Source organism: Ambystoma mexicanum, chromosome 1q (assembly GCF_040938575.1).
Source record: "Ambystoma mexicanum isolate Mex_15411 chromosome 1q, UKY_AmexF1_1, whole genome shotgun sequence".
NCBI classification, from domain to species: domain Eukaryota; kingdom Metazoa; phylum Chordata; class Amphibia; order Caudata; family Ambystomatidae; genus Ambystoma; species Ambystoma mexicanum.
The window spans coordinates 1,320,233,049-1,320,258,149 of NC_090922.1; the positions used below are offsets into that span (position 1 = coordinate 1,320,233,049).

The 25,101-nt window shown below is 46.6% G+C and overlaps 1 protein-coding gene across 1 annotated transcript in view; it reads right to left on the reverse strand.

The window, feature by feature from the left end:
* Window positions 1–25,101, reverse strand: part of ZYG11B (zyg-11 family member B, cell cycle regulator) — a 682,105-nt gene that overhangs the window by 385,346 nt on the left and 271,658 nt on the right. The window contains exon 5 of the mRNA XM_069642180.1: window positions 9,384–9,560. Coding sequence (XP_069498281.1) covers window positions 9,384–9,560 — 177 coding nt within the window. The remainder of the gene's footprint in view (window positions 1–9,383; window positions 9,561–25,101) is intronic.

A 25,101-nucleotide genomic window follows, 5' to 3' on the forward strand; every position in this document is an offset into this window, starting at 1 on the left:
CAAAGATCAATGAAGACTGAGCGAGCACCGGCGCACAGGGCCCGAGAAGCCAAACCCACATCAGACAAAGAACGGCAAGGCCCAGACAAGCATCAGACACATGTGGTAGGGAAGCACCCACTCGAATCTATAGCCTAAACGGGATCCATCAACAAGATACGAAGTATAGACCCCAAAGGAACATACACATGTCAAAAGCCAGGACCCGGCACGGCACACAGGCATCATCAGGGAACATTAACTGACCCAAACAGGATCAAGAGCTGATCCAAATCTGTGGTGTGGAGAAAACAGCGCCAAAGCAGACTAACAAACAGATAAGCGAGGGGGAAAACATACCAGACCAGAAAGAGGACACAGCAATGGCCTCTAAAGACGATATGAAAACCTGATTCAATGAATTTCAGGACCAATTCATATCCTCCACACAAGCGCAGTTTGAAAACATGAAGGGGGAATGAGACAAGCAGTTCAGGAACTAAAGAGGGACATAGGAAACCTAGAGGAGATAACAGAAACTGGAAAGGACGGTCCAGAACATAGATGAGGAAACGCTCCAACACGCGGAAGCACAAGACCGGTTAGCACGACTGGCACTGGAATTACAATCTCAATGTGAAGATTTGGAAAACAGATCTCGGAGATCAAATATAAGAATAAAGAACATGGCGGAAACTGTTGAGGATAAGGACCTTCGCACAGCAGTACAACAGGTGTTCCATGACATACTTTCAGAGGGCTCCGGGGAAGAAATCCAAATAGACAGAATACACAGAGTAGGCCCACGAAGAGCCCGAGAGCCCGGAACCCGCCCAAGAGACGTAATGGTGGCACTGACAATACACACAAAAAGAACAAATCCTCAACAATAGAGCAAATAAGAATGAACAGCAAAGAAATACAGCTGTTCCAAGACCTAGCACAATCAACGTTCAGAAAGAGAAGAGAGATGCTACAAGTGACTAAATTCCTCATGGAGAAACAAATACGCTATAAGTGGACATTCCCATTTGGCCTCCTTTTCACATGGGAGGAACGACAATATCACATCACAACATGCGAGGAAGACCTAAAGATCCTGGGATGCCAAGAACAGGAAATAGAACCCCCAAACGATAAAGAACCGCAGAGACGAAGGAGAGATCCAAGGGGATGGCAAACTGAGAAACGGAGGACAAGGCTCCAATCCCGTAAACCTGAGAACAACCAATCTGCCCCCAGAAATGATGGACAGAAGCAAGAACAGAAGGAGGGAGAGACCACAGAGGCACGTAACAACTGACTAGGCAGGTGAATATATGGAGATGCGGCAGAGCCATGGGACATCCTGTCATGATGCCTACCCCCGGAGACCCAGACCAAGTCCAGCAACCCCGGAAGCAGGCATCAAGTTACCCCAAGCAAGCCCAACAAGCCCTGCTAAGGGCTATTGCTCGGATAGGCGCCAGGCTAAGATTAAAACGTACCTGATGCAGACCATGCTGCAAACTTACCTGATGCAGACCATGCTGCAAGAGCTCCAAGCCAAAAGAGGCTTGGAAGGGACTATTTTACCTAGGGACTATTTTTTTTACTCGGGTAGGGCTGGGGAGGAATACTTACCTGGGACTACTCTAGAGGCTATTTAAACCACGCCCGAAGAGCAGCACACGCTTCGCGTTATTCTGCATCCAGCAGCGTAACGCTCACCGTGCCTGCAAGTCTGCATCCAGTCTTCTGCCACGCCCCCCTCGAGATTGGAGCTCAGAAAAAGGGAGGAAGAAGGAGAAAAGGTTAGAACAAGAGCAATACCTTTGATCCTTACCTGAATTCCCGATTCATCGCACCTTCGAGCTGGATGAAAAGTTATTTTATGCATGTCGCATTGCCTGCTGCAGCGCCTCGCTGAACTCACCGGCCTTCGCAGCATCTTCACATTTCACCGCATCCTCCTGCATGTTCCCGCCGCACTCCGGCACCTAAGGAGAAGACAAGAACAGCAAGGTGAGCCAAGGGAATACACAGAGGAATACCCCCCATAGACTTACCTGATTTTACCACCGGGGGTACTATTCTTCTTCATGGGTCGGCGCAGCTTCCACTGCATCCTAGCCAAACCCCAGCCCCTAAGGGGAAACAAAAGGACAGCAAGGTGAAACAAAGGACTAACAAGGGGAACCCTCCTCACCACAAAAGACTTACCTGATTTTACCGCCGGAGGCATTATTCCCCGAGACTTCATACTTTCTCTCAGCGCCTGAATAAGGGAGAAAGAAACAGGTTACATATGGACATTACTTTATCGAACTGTGTTGGATAATTTAAATCCTTACCTGAACATTACCGGTTGCCACGAGTATCTACGCGCCCCTGCGCTCAATGCAGGATGGAGAGCTCATCTTTTCAAATCATCAGGTGAGACTATAAGAGGGGACATCCAAGGTGATCAGTGGGGAGAACAACGGGGTGGGGGAATTTACGCTCAACTCCACAGGTGGTTAATTCCCTTTCTCCACTTGCAGAAGAAAATTCCTACGGGCCAAGCAAACGAAGCTAGGTGGGCCAGTACAGTCCGTCATCTCGGCCCTATGCGTCACATTGGTGGAGATCGCAGCAGTGCTGTCCAGATCGACGTCTTTGTGGGAGTCAGGTGAGCGTAACACATCCGTGGAATCTGCAATACAAGCAGGGTTTAGGACTCCCTGCAAAACTGTAAACCTGAGATATTAGAGTGAATGGAGCAAAGGCAGAACGCCCGAGCAACCATAGGACCCAGTGCCCTCAGGGAAAAAGTTGGGGGGTCGGGGGGGGAGGGAAAAGATGGGGGGGGAGTTGAGGGGAAAGTTCAAAGGGAGTTAGAGTTAAACACCGGAACTACAACATACCACAGCGACCCACACGATAAAACCCAAATAATACCAAAGACTCAAAAGAAAGAATGGGGCTAAACATCCTAACATACAACATCAGAGGGCTGAACACGCCAGTAAAAAGGAAAAAAAACGAACACTTCCTGCACAGAGAGAACTTCGACATTATAATGCTCCAAGAAACACACATACAGAAAAAAAGGAAAGGATTAATCCGTATAAGAGGCTTCAACCAAATTCTCCAATCCAACAAAGAAGAAAAAAAGAAAGGAGTCATGATAGCATTCACCAATCATCTCAATGTACAAATCAAAGCCTCGATGGCAGACAGAAAAGGTTCATACCTATTTGTAAAAGCCCAGATAGAGAACCGCCAACTCGCCTTAGCAACCCTGTACGCCCCAAACATGGGCCAGGACGGATTAATCAAAGAAACGATGAACAAACTAGAAAACTTTGCAGAAGGGGAAGTAATACTAACAGGAGACTTCAACCTTGCATGAAACCAGAAGGAAGAGCGCTCAAATCCAAAAAACACCCAACAAGGGACACCCTCACTAGCGCTAAAACAGATGATGAACAGGATGGTACTAGAAGACGTCTGGCGGAGACTCAGAGGAGCATCCCAGGGATACACATATCACTCACACGTACATAACACAAGTTCTAGAATTGACTACATATGGGTCACAGGAAGCCTAGTAGGAGAGATCCAGGACTTAGAGAAAGGTTAATTTCATTATCAGACCACGCTCCACTTTGGATCTCACTTCCTAAAATATGGAAATGCTCTGGTCTATGGCGCTGGGTGCTTCCCAGAGAAATCCTACAAGACCCAGTCCTGAAGGATACAATCAGAGAAAAGATAGTGGACTATTTCAATCAGGACGACACCCCGGAAGTTTCCCCAAGCATCGTCTGGGAAGCCTTTAAAGCGGTGATTCGGGACAAATAATAGCATTGAAAGCACAAAAAGACAAGCAATCATACAAATGGGAAAGTGATTTAGAGAAAAAATTGGAAGAGATCAGAGAAGAAATGACAAAGAACACATCCCAGGAAATAAAGAGGGCATATAGACACGTCCAGAGTCAGTTAGACCTTCTAAGGACCAAAAGAGCGGAAACGCAACTACTCTACACAAAACATTGGTATGCGATGAAATCAATAAGGCAGACAAACTGCTAGCAAGACAATTAAAAGGCAAAAAGCAAAACCAAACGGTACATTCGTTAAAAGACTGACAAGGAACAAAGAAAACACAATCAAAAGTTATCAAAGATATTCAGAGACTTTTATCAGAAACTATACACAGAGCCCAAACGAAGAGGAGCAAGCAGCCTTTTTAAAGGAGATAACTCTACCAACCATAAGGACAGACGAATAAACAGCACTGGATGAACCAATAACAACAGAGGAGGTAGCAAAAGCAATTAGAGCCTTACCAAAAAATAAATCTCCAGGACCAGATGGCTACATAGCTGCCTTCTACAAAACATACGCGGAAATACTAACACCCATCCCAACAAACCTCTTTAACACCTTCAAAGACACGTCCAACATCACAACATCAATGAACGAGGCTAAGATCCTAATCTTCCACAAGAAAGGCAAAAACCCAGAAAACCCGAGCTCCTACCGCCCAATAGCTCTAATCAACATCGATGCCAAACTCTACACAAAAGTTCTCGCTAACAGGCTCTAACCCTACTCCCCAAACTGATTCATCAGGAACAATCAGGTTTCATCCCAAACAGGAAAACCCACAACAACAGACGAATAGTACACCTCAGAGGAAGCTGGGATCACAAAAAACCCCATCAGCAATTATATCAATAGATGCGGAAAAAGCATTAGACCGGTCGATGCTCTTTGCGACGTTAAATAAAATGGGTATGGGGAACCCATATATAAATATGGTTCGAGCCAACTACAACTCACCAACGGCCAGGATAGCAGTAAATGGAGAACTCTCTGACCCAATCAGAATACAAAAGGGGCACCAAGCAGGGATGCCCCCTTTTCACCCCTGCTGTATGCAATCTTCCTCGAACCCCTATTGGCAAAGATTAGAGCGACCCCCGACATAAAGGGAATAGAAATGGGTGGACAAACACACAAGACTGCGGCATATGCGGATGACATAATGATGGCCATAACAGAACCAACCAAGACACTCCTTCTCATTCAACAGATCGACGACTACGGATCAATATCGGGACTAAAAATAAATAAGCAGAAATCAACGGTAATGGTCCTGGCTGGGGACAAACGAGAGTTTTACAAAAAGACGAAGGATCTTCACCTGCAAACAGCGGAGGACGGGGTGAGATACCTTGCAGCCACATTGACAACTACAATAAAGAACCTCTACACAGGGAACTAAACGAATCTCATAGAAAACATAAGAGATCTGGACAGATGGAACCCATTAGCAATCTCCTGGTGGGGCAGAATAACTGTTAAGATGACAATACTACCCAGACTACTGTATTATTTTGCAAGCACTCGCCATACGGATACCGCGAACATTCTTTAAACCACTCGCCAAAATTGTAACAAAATACATCTGGCAAAATAAAACACCAAGACTGTCGCAACAGACGCTCACCGCACAAAAAACAGACAAGGCATGGCGCTCCCCCACTTCAAGAAATACTATGAGGCAGCGCAACTGTGGGTCCTGAACGAATGGATCACTAACACTTCAGAAAAATGGTGGGAGGCACAGGACAGAGCAGTCGCAAGATCAAAACTGCGCCACCTACTATGGAGCAAACCTGAACACAGACATCAAAACCTCAAAATAAGAGAGATTATGTCCTCCATAATGGAAATATGGGACAGAGTAACAAAGAAAGAAATGCTCACAATAGATCCCCGCCCCCTTCATACCAATCCTAGACAACCCAGAATTCCCCCCAGGTGGGAAAAAGGAGCATTCAAGAAGTGGAAGGAGGCAGATTGCACAAAAGTGGGAGACATGTATACCGGCCAACACATTAGAACATTTGCAGAATGTCAGGAGCTACTGGGCCTTACGGAAAAGGACAGATTCCAGTACGAGCAGCTTCATCACTGGCTCACTACCCCAAGAATAGCTCACGCATTGACAAGATCCCCGACACCATTCGAGACATACATGATGACCCAGACGGGAGAAAGGAAATTCGTCTCAACCCTCTATAAATTCATAAAAACCCAGACAGAAGATATAACATGGCACTGCATGAAGAAATAGGAAACCACCCTAGGGAAACAAATCCCGAGGGAACAATGTATGTACAACTGGCAAATGATCCCTAAATGGACTTGGGCGATCCAAACAAGAGAAGTATGGACAAAAATGATCATTCAATGGCACTACACCCCGGAAAAACTCCACAGAATTTTCAATACAGCACAAGCAAAATGCTGGAGGGGTTGCGACGCAATAGGAAACTGGAGAAACATATGGTGGGACTGCAAGGAACTGCAACCTTTCTGGTCAGAGGTGAAAACACAAACAAATCTTCAAGGGAGCTAACCTAGGTGAGGCAGTATGGATGTGCGGCATGTGGGACCCCCCGAGACAGGTCACTTACAAAAACACAAAAGAGAAACTTCATGGGATTTCTCATAGCAGTGTGGCTAGCAATAGCACAAAATTGGAAACAAAAGGCCCCTCCCCTCCCCCCCACCCAACCAATCAAGAATGGCTACATAGGATATGGACATATGTGGCAATGGAAAGAATCACATCCAACATACAAGGAGACAGATTTGCAACAGATTGGGGGGGAGCGATAGAATATTTACAAAGTGACTATATGCACCAATGGTGCCCACATAAACTTTGCATACTGGACATGTTCACAGGATAAGACTGAAGCAAAATAGGATGCAGTGGGACAGCTAAGAACAATATATAAACAGTGACGGAGAAGGGGATCGCGGGGGGGCGAAATGGGACGATGTTGAGTCCTGATGTTCATGTTTAATGAAATGCCAATAAAAACTTATAAAGTCTCTTTCTACCATTTGATTTGTTCATGGCCAATGATTGGTGGTTTTTGGAAAGGAGTTATATGGTCATTGGAGGGCGTCACAAGGAGAAAGACGTTTTTACAGCCAGAGGTGTGCATTTTATAACTAATTCTCTAAATAAGGTACACAATATTTTTGTTTTTTGCAACTTTGTTCCACAGGTATCAATGGAGTCCCTCAGCATACATGCCAATGGTCTGGTTCTGGACTGATTGCTTTTTGCCTCACTCATATGCTCAACTCACTTTGTGCACTGGTCAGTACCTATGGCTTCCATTGCAGGGAAGAGACTCGCCATGCACTAGTAACTAGGTATCCACCTTGATGCTCGGGCTTAACTCCCGATTAGATAGTCATGGTGTTCAGGCTACCATGAGAGATGTGTCCACCTATACCTCTGTGCAGGGGAGTTTATTTTGGGATTACTAATCTGTCATTCTTATTTTTCTACTACTATAGGTCACTATTTGGTAATGATGCCGACCAAACACAAGTCACGATGTTAAGTAGGATAGGTTTCACTGTTCTAGTTCTTTCTAATTCAAGTAACTAACTGATCAAATTTCATGAGAGCAATTATTGTACATGCTCACAGACTGATCGAATACATTTGGAATCATTGTATCACACACAGTTAGTTGGAAACAGTGTTGGTTTGCAAAAACAAATATATTGACAAATAAAATGTACAACTTAAACTTCCATTAGATGAAAATGAACCCAAATTAAACACAGTAATGCATAGTTCAGACAAAAGATAACTTTTTATCAATTGAGTCTGGAGGGGTGTTTAGGTATCTGGAGCTCTGAGAAATCCACGATGGAGAAGATGACTGCGATGGGTAGCAGAATTGGTTAAAAAGTAATTATATAAATAACAGTGTTAAGTACACTATAGTAAATATATATATATATATATATATATATATATAAAAAGGACTGGAAACCAATCCGGGTTACATCGGCACTCCGGCTATGATAAAAGCGAAAGGCTGGATGTCTTCAATAAATCCACACGCTGGCTTGTGTACCGTGCAGTCAAAGTGTCCTTTATTGTTTAAAATACATGGACAAAGGAGGCAGCAACGGTCTTAGGTGCAAGAAAGGAACGACGCGTTTCACCCTACTCGGGCTTCGTTATTACAAAAACTGGAATATATATTAGACATTGATCAGTTTGTGATGGGAATATTTACATTTCTTCCTTCCAGAATTTTCAGACCCAGCCTTGGATTTTATGTGGAATTAATTTGTAAGGGAGGTCAGGTGAGAAGGGGCAGGGCATATCCAAAGCATGTTTCAATGGTGTTAACTGTTTCAATTGCTTGGTCCCGCTTTAGTTCGGTCTTTCAAATATTGGTGTGTTTTTACAACACAATATCCCACCATCAACATATCTTTCTTCCTAAATTAAAAACAAAAAAATCACGCCTTCTCTGTTTCCAAGCTTCTTTCCTCCAAACAGCAATTTGAAAATTAAAACTTACAAATAAATGTATGAAAGTAAGAGACCGTGAAAGCATGTACTTGTCAATGTGCACTATCCAACCACAGATCTGCATGAAGTGCTGCCTAATGTTTAAGAACCAAGGAGAAATGTACTTAAAATAGGCTATTGTGCTGTACACATTGAGAGTTTGTAAAAAGCTACAACTGCAAAATAACAGACTTCGCATTGTAACTGGTAATTTTAGGTTATGCACATCTACCAATGCCTATTTCAGAATCATGTGCAATGTGCCAAAATCAGAAGAAGGACTAGACGGTGCAGAGGGGCAGGTAGTATAGTAGCAATTTATGCTACCATGCACTTAAAAGTAAAGTCACAAAACTAAGAATGCGGAATTTAAAATAATTGCTCTTCACACCTTTGCCTAGAATTAGATCTCACATCTTGTCACATGTTAAACAACTACCAGGTGAACTGTACACATGTTCACTTACCTACAAAAGCCACACTAATGTGGACAAACCATGCTTTTAATAAAACTGCTTGTGAATAAAGTTACAGAATCTCCCACAATGGCATTCGTGTGCACGACATCCTATGTTTAAAGCAGATAATATGACCGTGAACTCTACTGTACATGTGTGATATCAGCTGATAAAGACTCACAATTCTGCTTGACCCTAAAAGTTAAAGACTTGCTTAGGAGGTTTTCAATGATTAGAGTATTCACAAGTAATCTAGGATGTTATTCATTTTTAAATGATGTAATGTCGAAGCAAGCCAGTCAAGTGACAAAATACCTAAATAAATGATAGCCAAAATAAAGGTAGGTAGAGACACCAAACGGGCATTGTGGAACTTGATTTAGAAATCAAGACAAAACGTATATATCACGATTACCCTTAGTCTTCACATTCCTATCAAATAGTAACTATATGTTAGAGTCTAAGAAATGTTCAATGTCACTTTCACATTGAGCAGCAATACACATTTTGTGAGCGGTTAAAATAGGACAAAGTACAATAAAAAGAAGCAACACCCTAGTGTTTTTTCTTTACCTGTTGGTGGTTTGGGAAATGTTCCATAGCCTCAAGAAGTAAATGTGTTACATCAGCCAACAATTTGACGGGCATGCCTGCTGCTAAATCCTGCTTGGTCAAGTTAAACACACAGGCACTTGCTGCTAACTGGACTGGCAAGTTTGAGGGGTGATTTCGCATGCCGATGACCACAAGCTGAAATATATAAAGGCATTAGTAGTACAAGCTATGCCTTAATCCAAGTGACTCGTAATAAAGATCTAACATTTCTGTAATACCCATTTGTAAACATAGCATGAAAGTTGTGTTTCTTGAATGTAAGCGATTGTAACAGTTTTCACCCTTTACTTCATGCTCAACTGAAACATTTACCTTCCAGTAAAATGTTAAATTTAGAAATAGTGGTCTATGCACAAGGGTTAATAAGCTCACATCAGGTTACTTACCATCAACTCTTATGCTCCCGATTCACTAGCCCGCAGGCACTGCCTTCAACGTAGGGCTGGACTGAACAAAATGCCAAGTAATTTTACAATAATTACAAACCTTGGTTTGTAAAGCATTCAACAAAAGCTTACATAGGTTGAGGCTATTTAAGCCTGAACCTATGTAATCTTTTTACTCTTGCACTGCACACTTTGTTGCTACACAATCATATGCGAGTGATTTGCTTTTGGTTTCGGCACACTAGCAATGTAGAGTACACCGCGTTACAGCACTGCTTTCTGCTTTGAAACGTAGTGGCCATACTTCACAAGGAAATCAGGCTGTGGCCTGCACTGCTAAACATGCTATATACCCTGTTTAAATTTCTCTGTAGTTTCAAAGCACCCAGAGTACTGTTCTGCATATTGTTAAACAAACAGACCATACACAGAATCAAAATGAGGCCATAGTATTCATAGGCGACACAAAATGTATCTTTTTCCATTAGTGTTGGATTGTTTTAGTTAATTTAAAAATGTGCAGAGTTGGTATTAATAGTGCATGTATGCACTTGTTTTTAATCTTCCTCATCAATTGTATTTAGAAAATTAATGAGACATTATCCAGTCAATTTGTGGCCGAACAAGCAGGGACAATCGCATCCCTCTGTTCCAGAAGAACCAAAGATTTTCTTCTTTTTCAGCATTCAGAAATTGATAACCCATCATGGGTATAGCACTATAACTGAACAAACTGGACATATCCAGCATTACCTGCACCTAAAAAGGCAGGACTGAACACTGCATACATTTACAATTGAAAGTTATGAGAAGAATTGAACTGTGCATCTATATAGTTTCAAACGAAGAGCTGAAACTATCCAGCAATATATTTTGTCTTAAAACAGATTGAATGTGATACTTCCTCTTGATGAGCCACAATGAAGTGGTGAAACACGTGCAGAGGACACAAGAACACAGAAATGCTCCCAGATGAGCACAGACAAGGATACATAAGGGATCACAGTCACCAACATAAAGACACAGGTATTGAATTAAACAGGTTCCAATGATAAGCGCAAGAAAATATCGAGCACTTATAAACAACATACGACAAAGAGAACATAAGCACAGGGAGAACAACAAGATTGGGTACCAAACCCCTGAGAATACAAGCTTAAATAACTAACCTTTAACTTGTACCAACCACCACAAATTGCAAAAATGTCCATTTAAAAATAAATCCAAAAACACTTTATTCTCGCATGTGGGTTTCCATTCTCATACGCTATGTAAACTAAGATTGTCACTTTATAACACATTATTCAGTCAATATTTCGATTCATAAGTTGCAGCTACTTTTGAAGTTGACAGTAGTTCTGGTGAGTGGATGTGTTATGCAAGTTTCCTTGGGTCCATGTTTTAGGATGATATTTATTTTATGTATTTTTTTAAAATGTTTTTAAAAACTGTATTTTTCCTGTATGTACTGCGTCTCATTAGTACACGGAGATAAGTGAAAACTGATCAATAAAATACATTTCGCAAACAGGCTGCTGTCATATTCACCAAGACACAAATTAGTTTTGCAAAATGGATTAGTAAAGATTGCTAAACAAAAAGGATTAGCAATTCAATTTGTATGATAAGTTTGTTAGATTGCCATTAACTTCCCATGCCACTGAAAATAAACAATACAGATTGGTTTGTTTCACATTACTTATTTGTTTAAATATGCGTCAGCTTCATGAGATATTTGAGAGGTTTTGGCTTTTAGCGCATTTCATTTTGAATTCTGTTCTACACTTTAGTGTCATCTTCCCTTTATGAATATTTATTTTTAGTTTTGCAATTTGTATAGTGCACCCAACCTGGAGGCATCTGGTCGCTGTTCTTACATGAGAGGACAAGAAAGAATACAGTGGTTACATAGTTTCACATACGTAAGACAGGCACTGTCATACGAGCTAGGCTATAAAGTCATCTTGAGCTGGAATGGTACTTCTGTAGCTAGCTTAATGACTAAACAGCATGACTAGTTACGCGTTTCCTGTGTAAAAAGCCAAGTTTTCAGTTGTTTTCGAAAGGTCCACAATGATTCTTCTGACCTTAGTTTGGCTGGAAGGGGGCTTCGGTGTCTAGCAGCTATTACTGGGAAGCGACTGCCTCTGGCTATCTGTAATTTGAATCTCGGTGTGGAAAGCAGATGAAGGTGTGCTGAGCGCATGGGCCCGTTAGATTGGGCTATAGTGACTGTCAGCCAGGTAAGTGGGAGCTGACTTGTGTATACATTTATGTGTCAGAGTGAGTTTTGAAGAGGATACGCTCTTGGACAGGTAGCCAATGGGAATTCCTTCTCGTCATGGAGATGTGAGAGTCTTTAGGTATAGTTAAGGCTGCTCTAAGGGCATTGTTTTGTAACACCTGTAGTTTGATATTGCGGTTCTTGGTGCCTGCGTAGAGGGCACTGCAGTAGTCCAATCTGGACAGGATGAGTGCTCGAGCTAGTGTGATGCAGCTGTCAGGAGATAGAAAGGGTCTGAAAGCATTGATAAGGTTATAAGTGTAAGCTGCTGCTGACGCTGTGGCATTGACTTGTTTTGTTAAAGTAAGGGCTGATTCCAGGTAAAAGCCTATATAGGACTACAAATTCCACAATGCGAAGTGACAATCTTAAAAGCCAGTAATCTTAAAAGTTACAGCCGTAAAATGGACAGGTTAGATCTCAAAACTCTTACTCCTTTAGATACTTAAACCCTCACGTAAACCATGCCATGAAGTCAAACACTTAATTACATTGTGATGCAGACTGTTATGCATTAAAGCTGCAGTTCAACAAAACAAATTCTATTCTTAGATTCTCAACAAACAGTCAGAATGGAAAAGGAGTAGACCGCTTATTGATTTGTTTTTTTAACAGAGGTAAACAGTAAGCAGGAAACTGAGCTGCATTATGTTTCTACTTTATAATGATGGGCAGATTCTAAACGCAGCTTCAACAACAGGAGGCGTGTTATAAATGCCATATCATATCACAGACGGCAGGCCCAGCGCATCAACTAATAACACTGCACCCACCCCACCGTCCGATTCAGCTGAGGAGCATCTGGCCATTTAAACCAATACACAAAAGGAGTCGGGAGGGGGGGAAACCGTGTAGACCCAGCCAGTATGTTATCTGCCGTTAGGCAAGATTGTATGCAGTAACCCTGTGGGAGACTAGACCAGTCTTGTCCTCTTGGTATTAGGTAATATGTATGTACTACACAAGTTGTTAGAGTAACTGAGCAGTCAGACTTATCTCAAGAGGGGTCAATGTGAGCTATAGCATTGAAATCGGTATACAAATAACACTTACTTTCAAAGTTTTCTAGTAAAATAATTATTTAACGGTAAGTTATAAATAAGCCTTCTTTAAAAAGGGCAATATGCAAAAATAAAAATATACTTCATAACACGTTCTCAGAATCACAGTAAGCAAGTCGATAATCGTTAGGCACACTTCCGACACCCAGAAGGAACTTCAGTTTACTAGGACAGTATTGGAATTTATATATCAATTTTTGTACTTGATGACATTCTGGAGGTTGTGGAAAAGGAAACGGTTAGGGTAGGAAAAAGGTTAACATGTTCTCAGAGAATGCAAGTACTTTTCAATCTCCCAATGAAGTCTAGATTAGACTTTTCCAAGCAATACAAAAGCTTATGTACCACCTATAAGGGACAGTTACAATCAAAGTCAATGGGTTAGAAGAGTCTGCAGGGAGCCAGGACAGCCAAAGTCAATTTGAGCTATGCCTATGGAGCTGAAGCACTTCTTTAGATAGCACGAAGTCTTGCAGTGTTCAAGAGTTTGCAATGAAATCACTGTTGGGCCACAAACTGTTAGACTTGTGAAAGACAGCCGAGATCAACGCTGCAAAAAAAAAAAACAGCTTCTGCAAGTCTCCAGTGAGATGATGCAAGCTACAGACAAGAGGCAAGTACCCCTTAGTCAAGGCAGTACCTTAGGTTTGAAAACGAGGATCCAGCTGGCTTACGTTCTGCTTGCAGTCTTGCAGATCCTGGGTTCCTGGCCCTCAGTCGTGGGGACAAGGGGGAGACTGTCTGGAGGACTCCTGCACTGGGGGTCCAAGGTCGGTGGAAGCTATGGGCTCTTTTCAGTTCAGCTGCACTGTGCGGTTTCAGTTACCAGCAAAAAGCACCACTGTGCATCTTGGACACTTAATGGGCTTCTCTTGCTTCTGTAGTCCAGCACTGTGGTGAGGTGACTCTGGCTTGGGTTGTCCTGCTTCAGGAAGGTCCTCAGGATCTTCCTAGAACTCTGGTCCAGCTTAAAGATGATGCACTCTACTATGGATTTCTTTTTTTTTTTAATAATTCTGTTTATTACGTTTTAGGAACATAAACAACAAAACAAACATGAATCAAAGGTATACATCAGATCATGGTAGCAAGGCAGTTTTCAAAAAGCAAAAGAAACCCATTCGGGTCAGGAGCCATCAGGCATGTGTGGGATAGGGCAGGTAACCAATGTTAACAACTGTACATGTCTATTTTCAATGGCAGATTTCAGTTAGCGTCCAACCAATTACCCCATATTTTCCCGAATTTGCGGGGGCAACCCCGTGCATTATAAATCCGGCGCTCCGCGGCCGCGCATCTGTCCAGCTCATTGCTCCAGCGGTTCACGGATAGAGGGTCGGCAGAGCCCCAGCTAGCCGCGATCAATCTTTTGCCTGCCCCCAATGCCAGTGTCAGAAATATTTTCTCATATTTCGAGAGGTCCACTTCACCTCGGATTCCCAGCAGTATCATTTTGGGGTCCCTGGGGATTGTTGTCGCCAGGGTGTCTGCGATCTTGTTGATACAGCTCTCCCAGAAGACCTGTAAGACTCGGCAGTCCCATAACATATGGTAAAACGTTGCGGGTTCTGTTTTGCACTGAGGCATGTCCCGTCTACCAGTCCCCCCCCATTTGGCCATGTCAGTGCGTGAATAGTATGTGCGGTGGAGGATCCTCAGTTGTATAAGCCTGAGCTTGGAGTCTATGCCTATTTCTCTAGGGGACATCAATGCCTCTACCCAGTCTTCTGGTTCCATTTGACCTATGTCCTTTTCCCATTTTTCCTTGAGCCCATCTAGCTGCGTCGCCCCAAAGGAGTTGAGGGCTTGATAGAGCGTGGAAGTGACCTTGGTGTCAATGTGTTGCAAAAGGATGTTGGTCTCAATGGGAGTATAGGGGGGTATGGTTGTCGTATCAGGGAATTGTGTGCGGATGGCGTGGGACAGTTGCGCATGTCGAAACCGGTCCATGGGTGCGAGGTCGAATCGCTCTTGCATGGTCTCAAAGTCAAGGAGGTGGCCGTCCTGTATCACATGCGCTAGTGTATGTATCCCTTTCACGCACCAGTGGCCGAAGGGGCCCATCTTTACAATTTCCGGGAGGAGTGCGTTGTGCCATAGGGGTTGGGATAGTGTTGGTTTACCTTTCCAGCCTATTAATTTGTGCGCGTCCCGCCAGGCCCGGCTAATGTGGCGTGTCATTTTGGGTAACAACGGAGGTTGGTCGTGGGTGGCGTACAGAATCTGTAGTGGGGTTAGTGGGGTCATGCTCTCTATATCAAGGCGGATGTGGGGGAGTGTGGGCTCTGCGTGTATCCAGTCGTTTACCACCCCAATCTGGGCTGCAAGGTAATAGGTGCGTATGCATGGCAGACCGATGCCTCCCTCCCACACTGATCGCTGTAGCGTTTCAAGGGCGATCCTGGGTTGTTTCCCTCCCCACAGCAGAGTGCGAAGGTGTCTCGGGGGATGGGAAGGGGGGCGTTTTGAAGTACATACAACGGTCTGGGGAGGGTCAACATTTTGAATAGCGCCGCTCTGCCCAATAGTGATAGTGGGAGTGATTGCCAGTGGGAGGTGTCCCTATTGAACCGGTCAATTATTGGTTGTAAGTTGAGTTGCAGGAACCCACCCAGTGTCGGGTCGAGTCTTATGCCCAGGTATTTGAGTTCTCTAATGGAGACGTGATATGGGCAGGATTCAGGGATCGCAGACTCGTCTCCCTTGACCGGGAAGTAAATGGTTTTGGTTTCGTTAACCTTAAGGCCTGCAAAGCGCTGGTATTCTCTAAGGATGCGGGAGACAATCGGGCAGGATGTGCGTGGGTTACTGAGGTATATGAGGAGGTCGTCCGCGTATAGGGAAAGTCGGTCCTCCCCCCCCCCCCGGCCAGGCAAACCCTGACCAATTAGTGTTATTCCTAAGCTCAATTGCGAGAGGTTCTATGGCCAAAAGAAAAAGCAGCGGGGAGAGGGGGCACCCCTGTCTCGTACCACGACCCAGGGGAAATGATTGGGAATATCTGCCGTTCACCCTTACCGTGGTCTCCGGTTGTGCATACAGGAGTTTAACCCACGATATAAACGTCTGCCCCAAGTTCATCCGAGCCATGATTGCCCACAAAGCCTCCCATTCTACAGAGTCAAATGCTTTTTCAAAGTCCACTGCCAGGAGGGCCAATGGGGCTGTTATTTCCTTGGCTCTGCTTAGCGCCAACTGGACTCTGCGCAGGTTCATGCGGGTGGATTTGTTGGGCATGAATCCGCATTAGTCGGGGTGGACCAGGGCCTCTATAACTTGCAGCAGTCTGTTGGCTAGTATTTTTGCGAGGACCTTGGCTTCGCCGTTGATCAAGGATATTGGGCGATAGGAGGCACATTCCTCCGGGGGTTTCCCGGGCTTATGTATGACGATTATGCATGCCTTCCTAAGGTCCGGGGGGAGTGCCCCCAGCTCTCTGCTGCGTAGAAACATACGGTGCATGTGGGAAGGCAATGACCCGCCAAGGCATTTCCATGTTTCTGTAGGGAACCCATTAGGTCCCGGGGTCTTCCCAGGTTGGAGCTGTGCGAGCGCCTCTTGCACCTCGGTGACAGTGATTTCGGCGTTCAGGAGGTCTGTTTGGCGCTGGGAGAGCTTCGGGATCTCGATCTGGTCAAGGTAACATGCGGGTTCGGAAGACTGTCTCTCGGCCGGTGGGGTGTAGAGTTTCTCATAGTAGGCGGCGAATGCCGCAACAATGTCCGAGTCGTCTGTGAGGAGCGTTCCGTCTGGAGATATTATTGCCCGCACATGTCCCCTGGCCTGTTCGCGCTTTTCCAACCAGGCCAGTGTCTTATTCGCCTTGTCGCCTCGATCGTAGATTTGGCTCCGGACTAACTGATGGGCTATTCGTGCATTGTCTAGAGCCAGGTTGCGAAGGGCCTCTTGTGTTGTGATCAGCTCCTCCTTCGCTTCTTGGGTGCCGTGTTCTAGGGTTCGCCGTTCGCACTCCAGGACACGCGCTTCTGCCTCTTTGATCTTTTGGGCTTGTCGTCTTTGGTAGGCCGAAACTTCCGAGATAGCCTCCCCGCGGAGGACAGTCTTATACGCCTCCCAGAGTGAGATCGGGCAGTCCACTGATCCTTCGTTGTTTTCAAAATATTCTGTTGTCTTCTTTTCCAGTTCCTCCGCAATTTCGGGGAGACGTAGGTGATACGTGTTCAGGCGCCAATTACGATCCGGACCACGGCCGGAGTTCTTCATGGACAATAGGAGCGGAGAGTGGTCAGAGATACCTCTTGCGAGGAATTCCGCTTCGAGGAGCCTGTGCTGTATATTGCGGGGGATGAAGGCATAATCGATTCTGGAGAATGACTTATGGACGCCTGAGAAGAAGGAGAACCCAGCCTCGTTGTTGTGGAGCGAGCGCCATGCGTCCGTCATACCCAGGGCTTTGGCGAACATGGCAAGTGGTGTGGGGGTAGGGCAAGTACCTGACCTCCTGTGAGATCTATCGACTGCAGTGTTCATTACTTCATTAAAGTCCCCGCCAATCACCCATACATCGGCCTCATCTTCTAGTAATCGGCTCTGTAGCTCGGAGAGTAGTTCTTTTGTTTGTGAGGGAGGTGCGTAAATTGCAGCGAGGCCCCATTTCTCGCCCCAGATGTCAGCCAGTATCATGACATAGCGGCCCCGGGGGTCGGTCTTGACCTTCTTGACCTGCAGGGGGACTCGCTTGTGAACCAGGATCATCGTGCCCCTGGCTCCCGTTGTGAATCCAGCCTGGTAGGCGTGGGAGTAGTTGGATCTTTTGAAGAAGTGTGTGCTCGTACCAAGCAGATGTGTTTCGTTTAAAAGGGCTATATCGGGCGAGTGACGATTAAGGTACTGGAGCACTAGTCTTCGCTTTATGCTGGAGCCGAGGCCGTTGATGTTCCAGGAGAGCACAGTTATCTTGTTGGAGTCCATTCTATCTGCGTGGGGCGCATATCTGGACATCGAGGATCAATGGTAGTCTTGTGCACTCGAGAGATGTATGGCGTTGTGTTTTCGGGGGAGACGTCCGGGGGTCGTCTCGGGTTGGTATATCTGCTGCCCGGATGATGATGATTATGTCTGTGATCTTGCCCACAGATTGTGTTTGATTCCTTTGCCAATGCTACTATATGTCTCGCCTTCTTGTTTCTTGATTCGGTTCCTTTACAGTCCTTGAATTCCCCCCCCACCCTGTACTCCCCCCCCCCCAACTGGGAGCACCTGTCGCCCAAACATTGAACTTATAACTTTATAAACTTCTTCGGGATAACCCGGCTGTGATAACGCGCGCGCAGCCTTAGGGGGCGGCGGCCGCTAGGTGCTCATTTCCATTCTACCAATCTGCAGTTTGGGCCCCTCAGTACCGGGTATTCATCCTTTTCCCGTAGGAGTTCTTGACGCGTCGTCTTCCGCATCGGACGGGGGTTGAGGGGGCGAGGGTCTCCCAGGTCGGGGTCGCTGCGCGGGTGGGCCCGGTAGCACGCGTCTCCCACTGGGGTCCGTGAGGACATGAGTTTCAAGCCAGTCCCATGCATCTTTGGGGTTGTAAAATAAGTGAGTAGCGCCCTCATACTGGACTTTTAGCAATGCCGGGAAGAAGAGGGCATATTTGATGGATAGTGACTGGAGCTTCCTCTTGACGGAGTCAAAGGACTAGCGGGCTTTTTGGACTTCTTTCGTGTAGTCAGGATAGAAACCGACCTTGTAGCCGTTGTACGTGATCGGGCCCATGGCCCTTGCCATTTGTAGGATCGCATCACGGTCGCGATAATTCAGTAGGCGTGCAATCATTGTTCTGGGCGAGGCACCCGGTATTGGTCGGCCGGTGGGGACTCTGTGTGCCCTTTCCACCGAAAAGAATTTGGATAGCTTCTTCGGGGCAAAGATATGAGTGAGCCAATCTTCTAGGAAGAGTTCTGCGCTGGGGCCTTCCTCTTTCTCTGGTATACCGAGGATCCTGAGATTATTGCGTCGCGCCCTCCCCTCACTGTCTTCGGCGCGGTTTTCCAGTTGGGTCACTTTTTGGGTAATCGCAGTGAGCTGTTGTTCCATGCGATGGACCGCATCTTCAGTGTTAGACACCCTCTGTTCCGCTTCCCCCACCCTGGTCGACAAGTTGAGGAGGTCCTGGCGTATCAGGGACACCTCAGAGGATAGGCCACCTATTTTTAGTTCCAAGGACGTCCTCGAGTCCCCAATCGCTTTCATAAGATCTGACAGAGATAGAAGGGTCTCTGAGTTCTCCAGGGTTACTCTCTTCTTCTGGGGGTTGAGGTTTGCGCGGGGGCGGGGCCCCCACGGTGAAGAGATCCATCTTGCTCTGTAGTGTTTGCCTCTTGGTTTTCTCCTTTCCCATGCTTCGGTCGGGCTCTATGTCGTTGGGATCTGGCTGCTCTCCCTCGGGGCAGACGGGTGTGTATAGGCCGCGCAAGGTGCGCACTGCGAGCCGCCGCCAAAGTTGCTTTTGGTATGGCCGTAGTGTCGTCGCTCAGCCTCGCTTAGTGGCTTGGTGTATAGTAGGGATGACTGTGCCCCTTTTCTACCGCCGTTATGGGCAGGCCCTCGCCTGTTTCCACTACATAGGGTGGCCCTCCGCGAGTACTGCGTTTCGGGCGATGGTTTAAGCCACTCGGGGCGGTCCCAAGAGAGGGGCAGGGCAGTTCCGCCGTTTACGCCAGGTCTTGAGGTCCACCTTGGACCGGGGGGGGGGGGTTCCCCACACTCTGTGTGGCTGCGTTTGTGGCTCGTGGGTCTATGGTGCAGCTGTGCTCTGTGTCCTCTTGCAGCAGGCTGGTTGTCAAAAGGGGGTCGCGGGGGGGGGGAACAAAGCAAACATCCACCCCCCACACCCGTGTACCTTGCCGCGGGTGCCTCTGGTTGCAGCTTGTCCTCCTTCAGCGGGGGAGCGCAGCTTTGGGCTCGTGCTGCCGCTCGACCCCGGGTATTGTAGTCTTGCTGATGAGGGGGCCCCACTGGGAAGGCTGGCGATGCAGAGTCACTAGTGGATCGGGAAGTGTGTGGGCAGTCGGCGTCTCGCCCGGAGAGCGCCACGGGACCTTGATCCAAGCGTCGGCCTCGCCTGGGAGCCACAGCGAACACAGCGTCTCCGGGGGGGAGGGGCGACCCTCTTCTCCCGCCCGCGCCGCGATGGCCGCGAGTTAACCGCCGGCGGTCTGCGGGCTGGTTCTGGCGTCTCCCGCTCCGGTTTTCCCTCGGAGTGCAGCGACAGCAGCTCTAGTGGGTCCGCCACCGTTGGCGGGCGGTTGAGGCGAGATTGGTTCCCGTGGAGTGGAGAAAAATCAGGATAATAGTAGCGGCCGCCGGGAGCCGTTGAGTTTAGTCCCGCATGCGTCGCGCGCGCATGCGCAGTCCCTACTATGGATTTCTTGACCTCTGGCACTCGGGTCCAGCAGCAGCACGGAAGTACAGCCAGTCGGGGAACGTCCTCCAGCAAAGTTAGTCTTGTGGTTAGTTGGTCCCACCAACTAAAGGGAAGAAGTCGTCCTTTCGGGGCTTCTCTGGTCGATTCGAAATTGGAGCTTCATCACTGCAGTAGGGCTTCACCAGACAGTTCAACCGTCCAGGAGGGTGCATTAAGCTTTTCTTCCAGATTCCTTCATCAGATGTTTCGTCCAGTGGTCGACACTGCCTTCAGTCCAAAAAAACCTCACCTTTTATGAAGGTTTCTCCCACTTACGCACAGCCTAGCTATCCTTCAAAGACAGCTAGCCACCCAGCCAGCCAATCAGCACTGGGTGCATTCAGGTTATCAAGGAAACTAAGTACAGGGAGTTTAGGGCACCTCCCTCGCTTCCTGCTGTGCCAGATACAATGGAGTCAGAGGCGGGTTCCAAAGGCAAAACGAACGAAAGGGTTAAACCTGGTTGGCACGTAGAGTAAAACCCAAGAACGGACGGAAAAAGACGACCAGGCCATTTTGACAAAATGGGCACTCATGGGTGCACTACTGCAGATGAGGATTTAGCCTGCAGTAAAAAATGCACAATGGTAGGAAGATTAAACCTCTGCCACCAGCCATTAAACTTGTTAGGGTAAAATAAATAATGTTACATGAGTAAGTATACAAACGGGCTACTAAGTAATCCCCCAGAACTCCACATAACATGGTGTGTGCTGGCTCTACAGTGAGAAAGGGTAAGTAAAGTCAATTTCACTTTACTATTCTTGGGAACAATAGTTCACCCAAGAGAAGATGTTTAAACCTTCAAAAGACTTCTCTCTGACATTGCACTGAAGGTGCAGTGCGTCACCATACAAAAGTACATGCCTATGGAGTATGTCAGACTCCAAAAACAAATAATACAGAACACAGAATCCAAATCAGACCAAAAATACAAGAGAGTGAGAAAAAGGTCTCACTCACTCCAGGATAAAAATTAAAAGTCCTACTGGGGGTCTTGAAGGGAATTAGCACAGAAGAACAAGTTACTTACCCCTGGTAACGTTCTTTCCACTGGATGTTCCTCCAAGGGCAAAGATCTCTTGAAGGACTTTCTGAGAAAGTTCCTACTTGTGGGAGACTGTGCTCTGCCTGCTCAGAGCGTCCACCGCTGTGTTCCCTCTGGCTAGGTGAAATGCCGATAGGGAGATTCCTTCTTGAATTGCCCAGTACCAGAGCTGCATTGCTTCTCTGCATAGTGGTAGTGACCCTACACCACCTCTCCTGTTGAGGTATTACATGGCCACTGTGTTGTCCGTCATTATGAGGACATTCTTTCAGAGGGTAGAATAGCCTTCAGCGCTAGTCTGATTGCCCTATGCTCCAAAAGAATGATGTGTAGTTTGGACTCCAATGGAGACCAACGACCGCTGATTGCCAGATCGTTGGCATGGGCTCCTCACCCCGTGAGTGAGGTGTCCGTCACTACTATAATCTCCGACCCTGGTTGCCAAAAAAAAAAAGCTCACTTCAGAATATTTTCCTCGCAGGTCTACCAGAGAAGATCCTGTGAGACTCTGGTTGGAATCTGAAGTCGGTCTGACATCTTTCCTGAGAATTGGGACCATTCTGTTCTGAGAGTCCATTGAAGGGATCTCACTCTTAGGCGGTACTCTGGCACCAAAAAAAATGCAGGATGCCATGATGCCAAGCAAACTCAAATAATCGAAAGCCGGAAGACTCTGGGCACTCTGAAATTTGTTTACCATCTGAAGAATGTCTTGATCCCTCAACTCGGGTGGTGGGCTCTTTCCCAAGGATGCATTTATCACATCTCCAATGTATTGGAGCTTTTGGGAAGGTGTCATATGGGACTTCTTGTAATTGAGGGAGAAGCCCAGTCCGTGAAGAGAGTGGCAGGTTACTTTGAGATGATCTAGGGCTTCTTCGAGAGAACGCACCCTGATCAGCCAATCGTTCAGGTAGGGGTAGACGTGAATCCCGCCACCGAGTCGCCCTGCCACTACCACCATCAGTTTGGTGAAAACCCTCAGACGGAGGTAGCCCAAATGGGATAACTCTGAATTGATAATGCGAGCCGCCAACTGCGAACCTGAGGTATTTTCTGTGCTCGAGATGGATTGACACATGAAAATAAGCATCCTGGAGATCCAATGACACCAACCAATCCTGTAGTTGGAGGGCCTGAAGGATCTGGGAAAGTGTGACCATCTTCCTTCCTGAGGAACTTGTTCAAGTATCTCAAGTCCAAGAGGGGTCTCAGTCCTCTGTCCTTTTTGGGGACCAAAAAATATGGGGAACAACAACCCTTGCTCCTCTCCACTACTGGTACTGGTTCTATAGCACCTTTCTCTGGCAGGGTTAAAATTTCCTGCACAAGGAGCGGTTTCAGAGTCTACAAAGAGCGGTTCCCCGGTGGATTGTCATGAGGTCTTCTTATAAATGGAAGGCAGTAACTGTGGGCTATGGTTTCCAGAGCTCAAGCATCCAAAGTAATGCCTCGCCATTCTTTTAGATGCTGAGACAGTCTGTCCCCCACTGGTGAGCTGTGAAACAAGACCTTGCAGTGGTTTCGTAGAAGCTGTTGCAGAGGCTGATGGTAAGGAAGCTGCTGCTTGAGCTGGCTTGGCACCTCTACCTCATCCACCACAAGGACTTTTTCTTTGAACTCTTTAACTGCCCATTCCTCTTGCCCTTCCAAATGAGGAGTAGTAGCGAAATGATCTACCCCTCCAAGGTTGTCCAATAGGACGAAATGGCTGAGGTTGCCTAAAAACGGCACCCAAAGAATTGGCTGCCGCCTTAGAGGTCTTCAACCTCAAGGCTCTCGTCAGCCCTGTTGCCAAAAGAATTAGACCCACCAAAAGGCATGTTGAGAAGAACAAGCTACTCTCTTACCTGGTAACGTTCTTTCGATGGGATGGTCCTACGATGTATTCCATATCTATGACAGTAATCCCCACAGCAGTGCTGCTTCGGAAAATTTTCGGCATCTGCGTCCTGCGTCGATGACGTCGATGCGCCGTCCTCGAGGACCTCCTCCGACGGCCGACGTCACCCGATGTGATAAGTAGGACGCACGACGCCCATAGCCTCAGTTGTAGTTTTTTTCCCAGAACGTGTGCCACCAGTCTTCTGCCAGTCAGACACACAAAGCCTTGCGGAAACGTAAGCTGCAATCGCATAAGAAATTCTGTAGCGGGGAAGGTAGGGAGGGAGCGATATGGAATAAGTCGTTGGACCATCCCATCGAAAGAACGTTACCAGGTAAGAGTAACTTATTCTTCGAGGGCATTGGGTCCTCCGACGTATTCCATATCTATGACAGACTCCCAAAGCAGTACCAATGCAAGGAGGTGGGAAAAGAATTTAGAAAACAGAAATTTAGCATGCCCAATCAAATTGTGGAGTAAAGGACCGCCTTGCCAAAGGCCAGATCCTGCCGCCGGATGGAATCGAGGGAATAGTGACGTACAAAAGTATGTACCGAAGCCCAGGTGGCTGCATCAAAGATGTTGCGAATAGGAACACCCCTCTGCAGGGCCATAGAGGCAGCCATACCCCCTGGTAAAATGGGCCCGTAAGCCGACCAGGGGTCCTTACCCGCCAAGCGGTAACACTCAGAGATAGCCAAAATAATCCAGCAAAACAAAGTTTGTTTCGTCACAGCCTGTACCAAACGCTTTCCAGCGTAACCAATAAAGAGCTGATCGTCCACTCTGACCCGAGACATGCGTGAAATATAAAAGCCTAACGCTCTGCTAGGATCAAGCCTATGGAGCCTCTCCTCTTCCTTACCAGGATGTTGAGGAGGATAAAATGCCGGAAGAACAACCTTCTGGCCTAAATGAAATTCCGACACCAACTTCGGAAGAAAAGAAGGACGAACTCTAAGGACAACCCTGTCCTTATGAAACACAGTGAAGGGTGGTTTAACTGAAAGTGCCTATAACTCAGTGACCGCAACTAAAAATACAGTTTTCAGAGTTAACAGTCTCAAGGGGCATGAATGCAAAGGCTCAAACGGAGCACCCATCAGAAAATTGACAACAAGGTTCAAATCCCAACTGGGCACCTGGAAAGGTGACGGAGGGAACAGATTAGTGAGCCCTTTCAGAAACTGAGAAATTAAAGGAATTTTAAAATAGGAACACTCTTCAGACGAACGCTTAAATATGGACAGCGCCGCCAGGTAACCTTTAATGGTACCCCACTTGAAGGCCCCTGTGGGCCAAAGAAAGCAAACAAGACAGAACCATGGGAATTTCACATGCAAAAGGATCCACATTCTTAACCCTGCACCAGTCGCAGAACTTACTCCAACGGCAACGGTACAGGGACTTAGTTGCGGGCCTTCTGGCCAAAAGAAACACCTCCATCACATCTTCAGGGAGGACCCAATCCTTATACCTCAACCTTTCAGAAACCAAGCGTGAAGGTTGAGGGACATGACCTCTGGATGGAGAACCTGACCCCCCTCCCGTGAGAGCAGATCGTCTCGGTAGGGAAGACGACGTGAGGACAG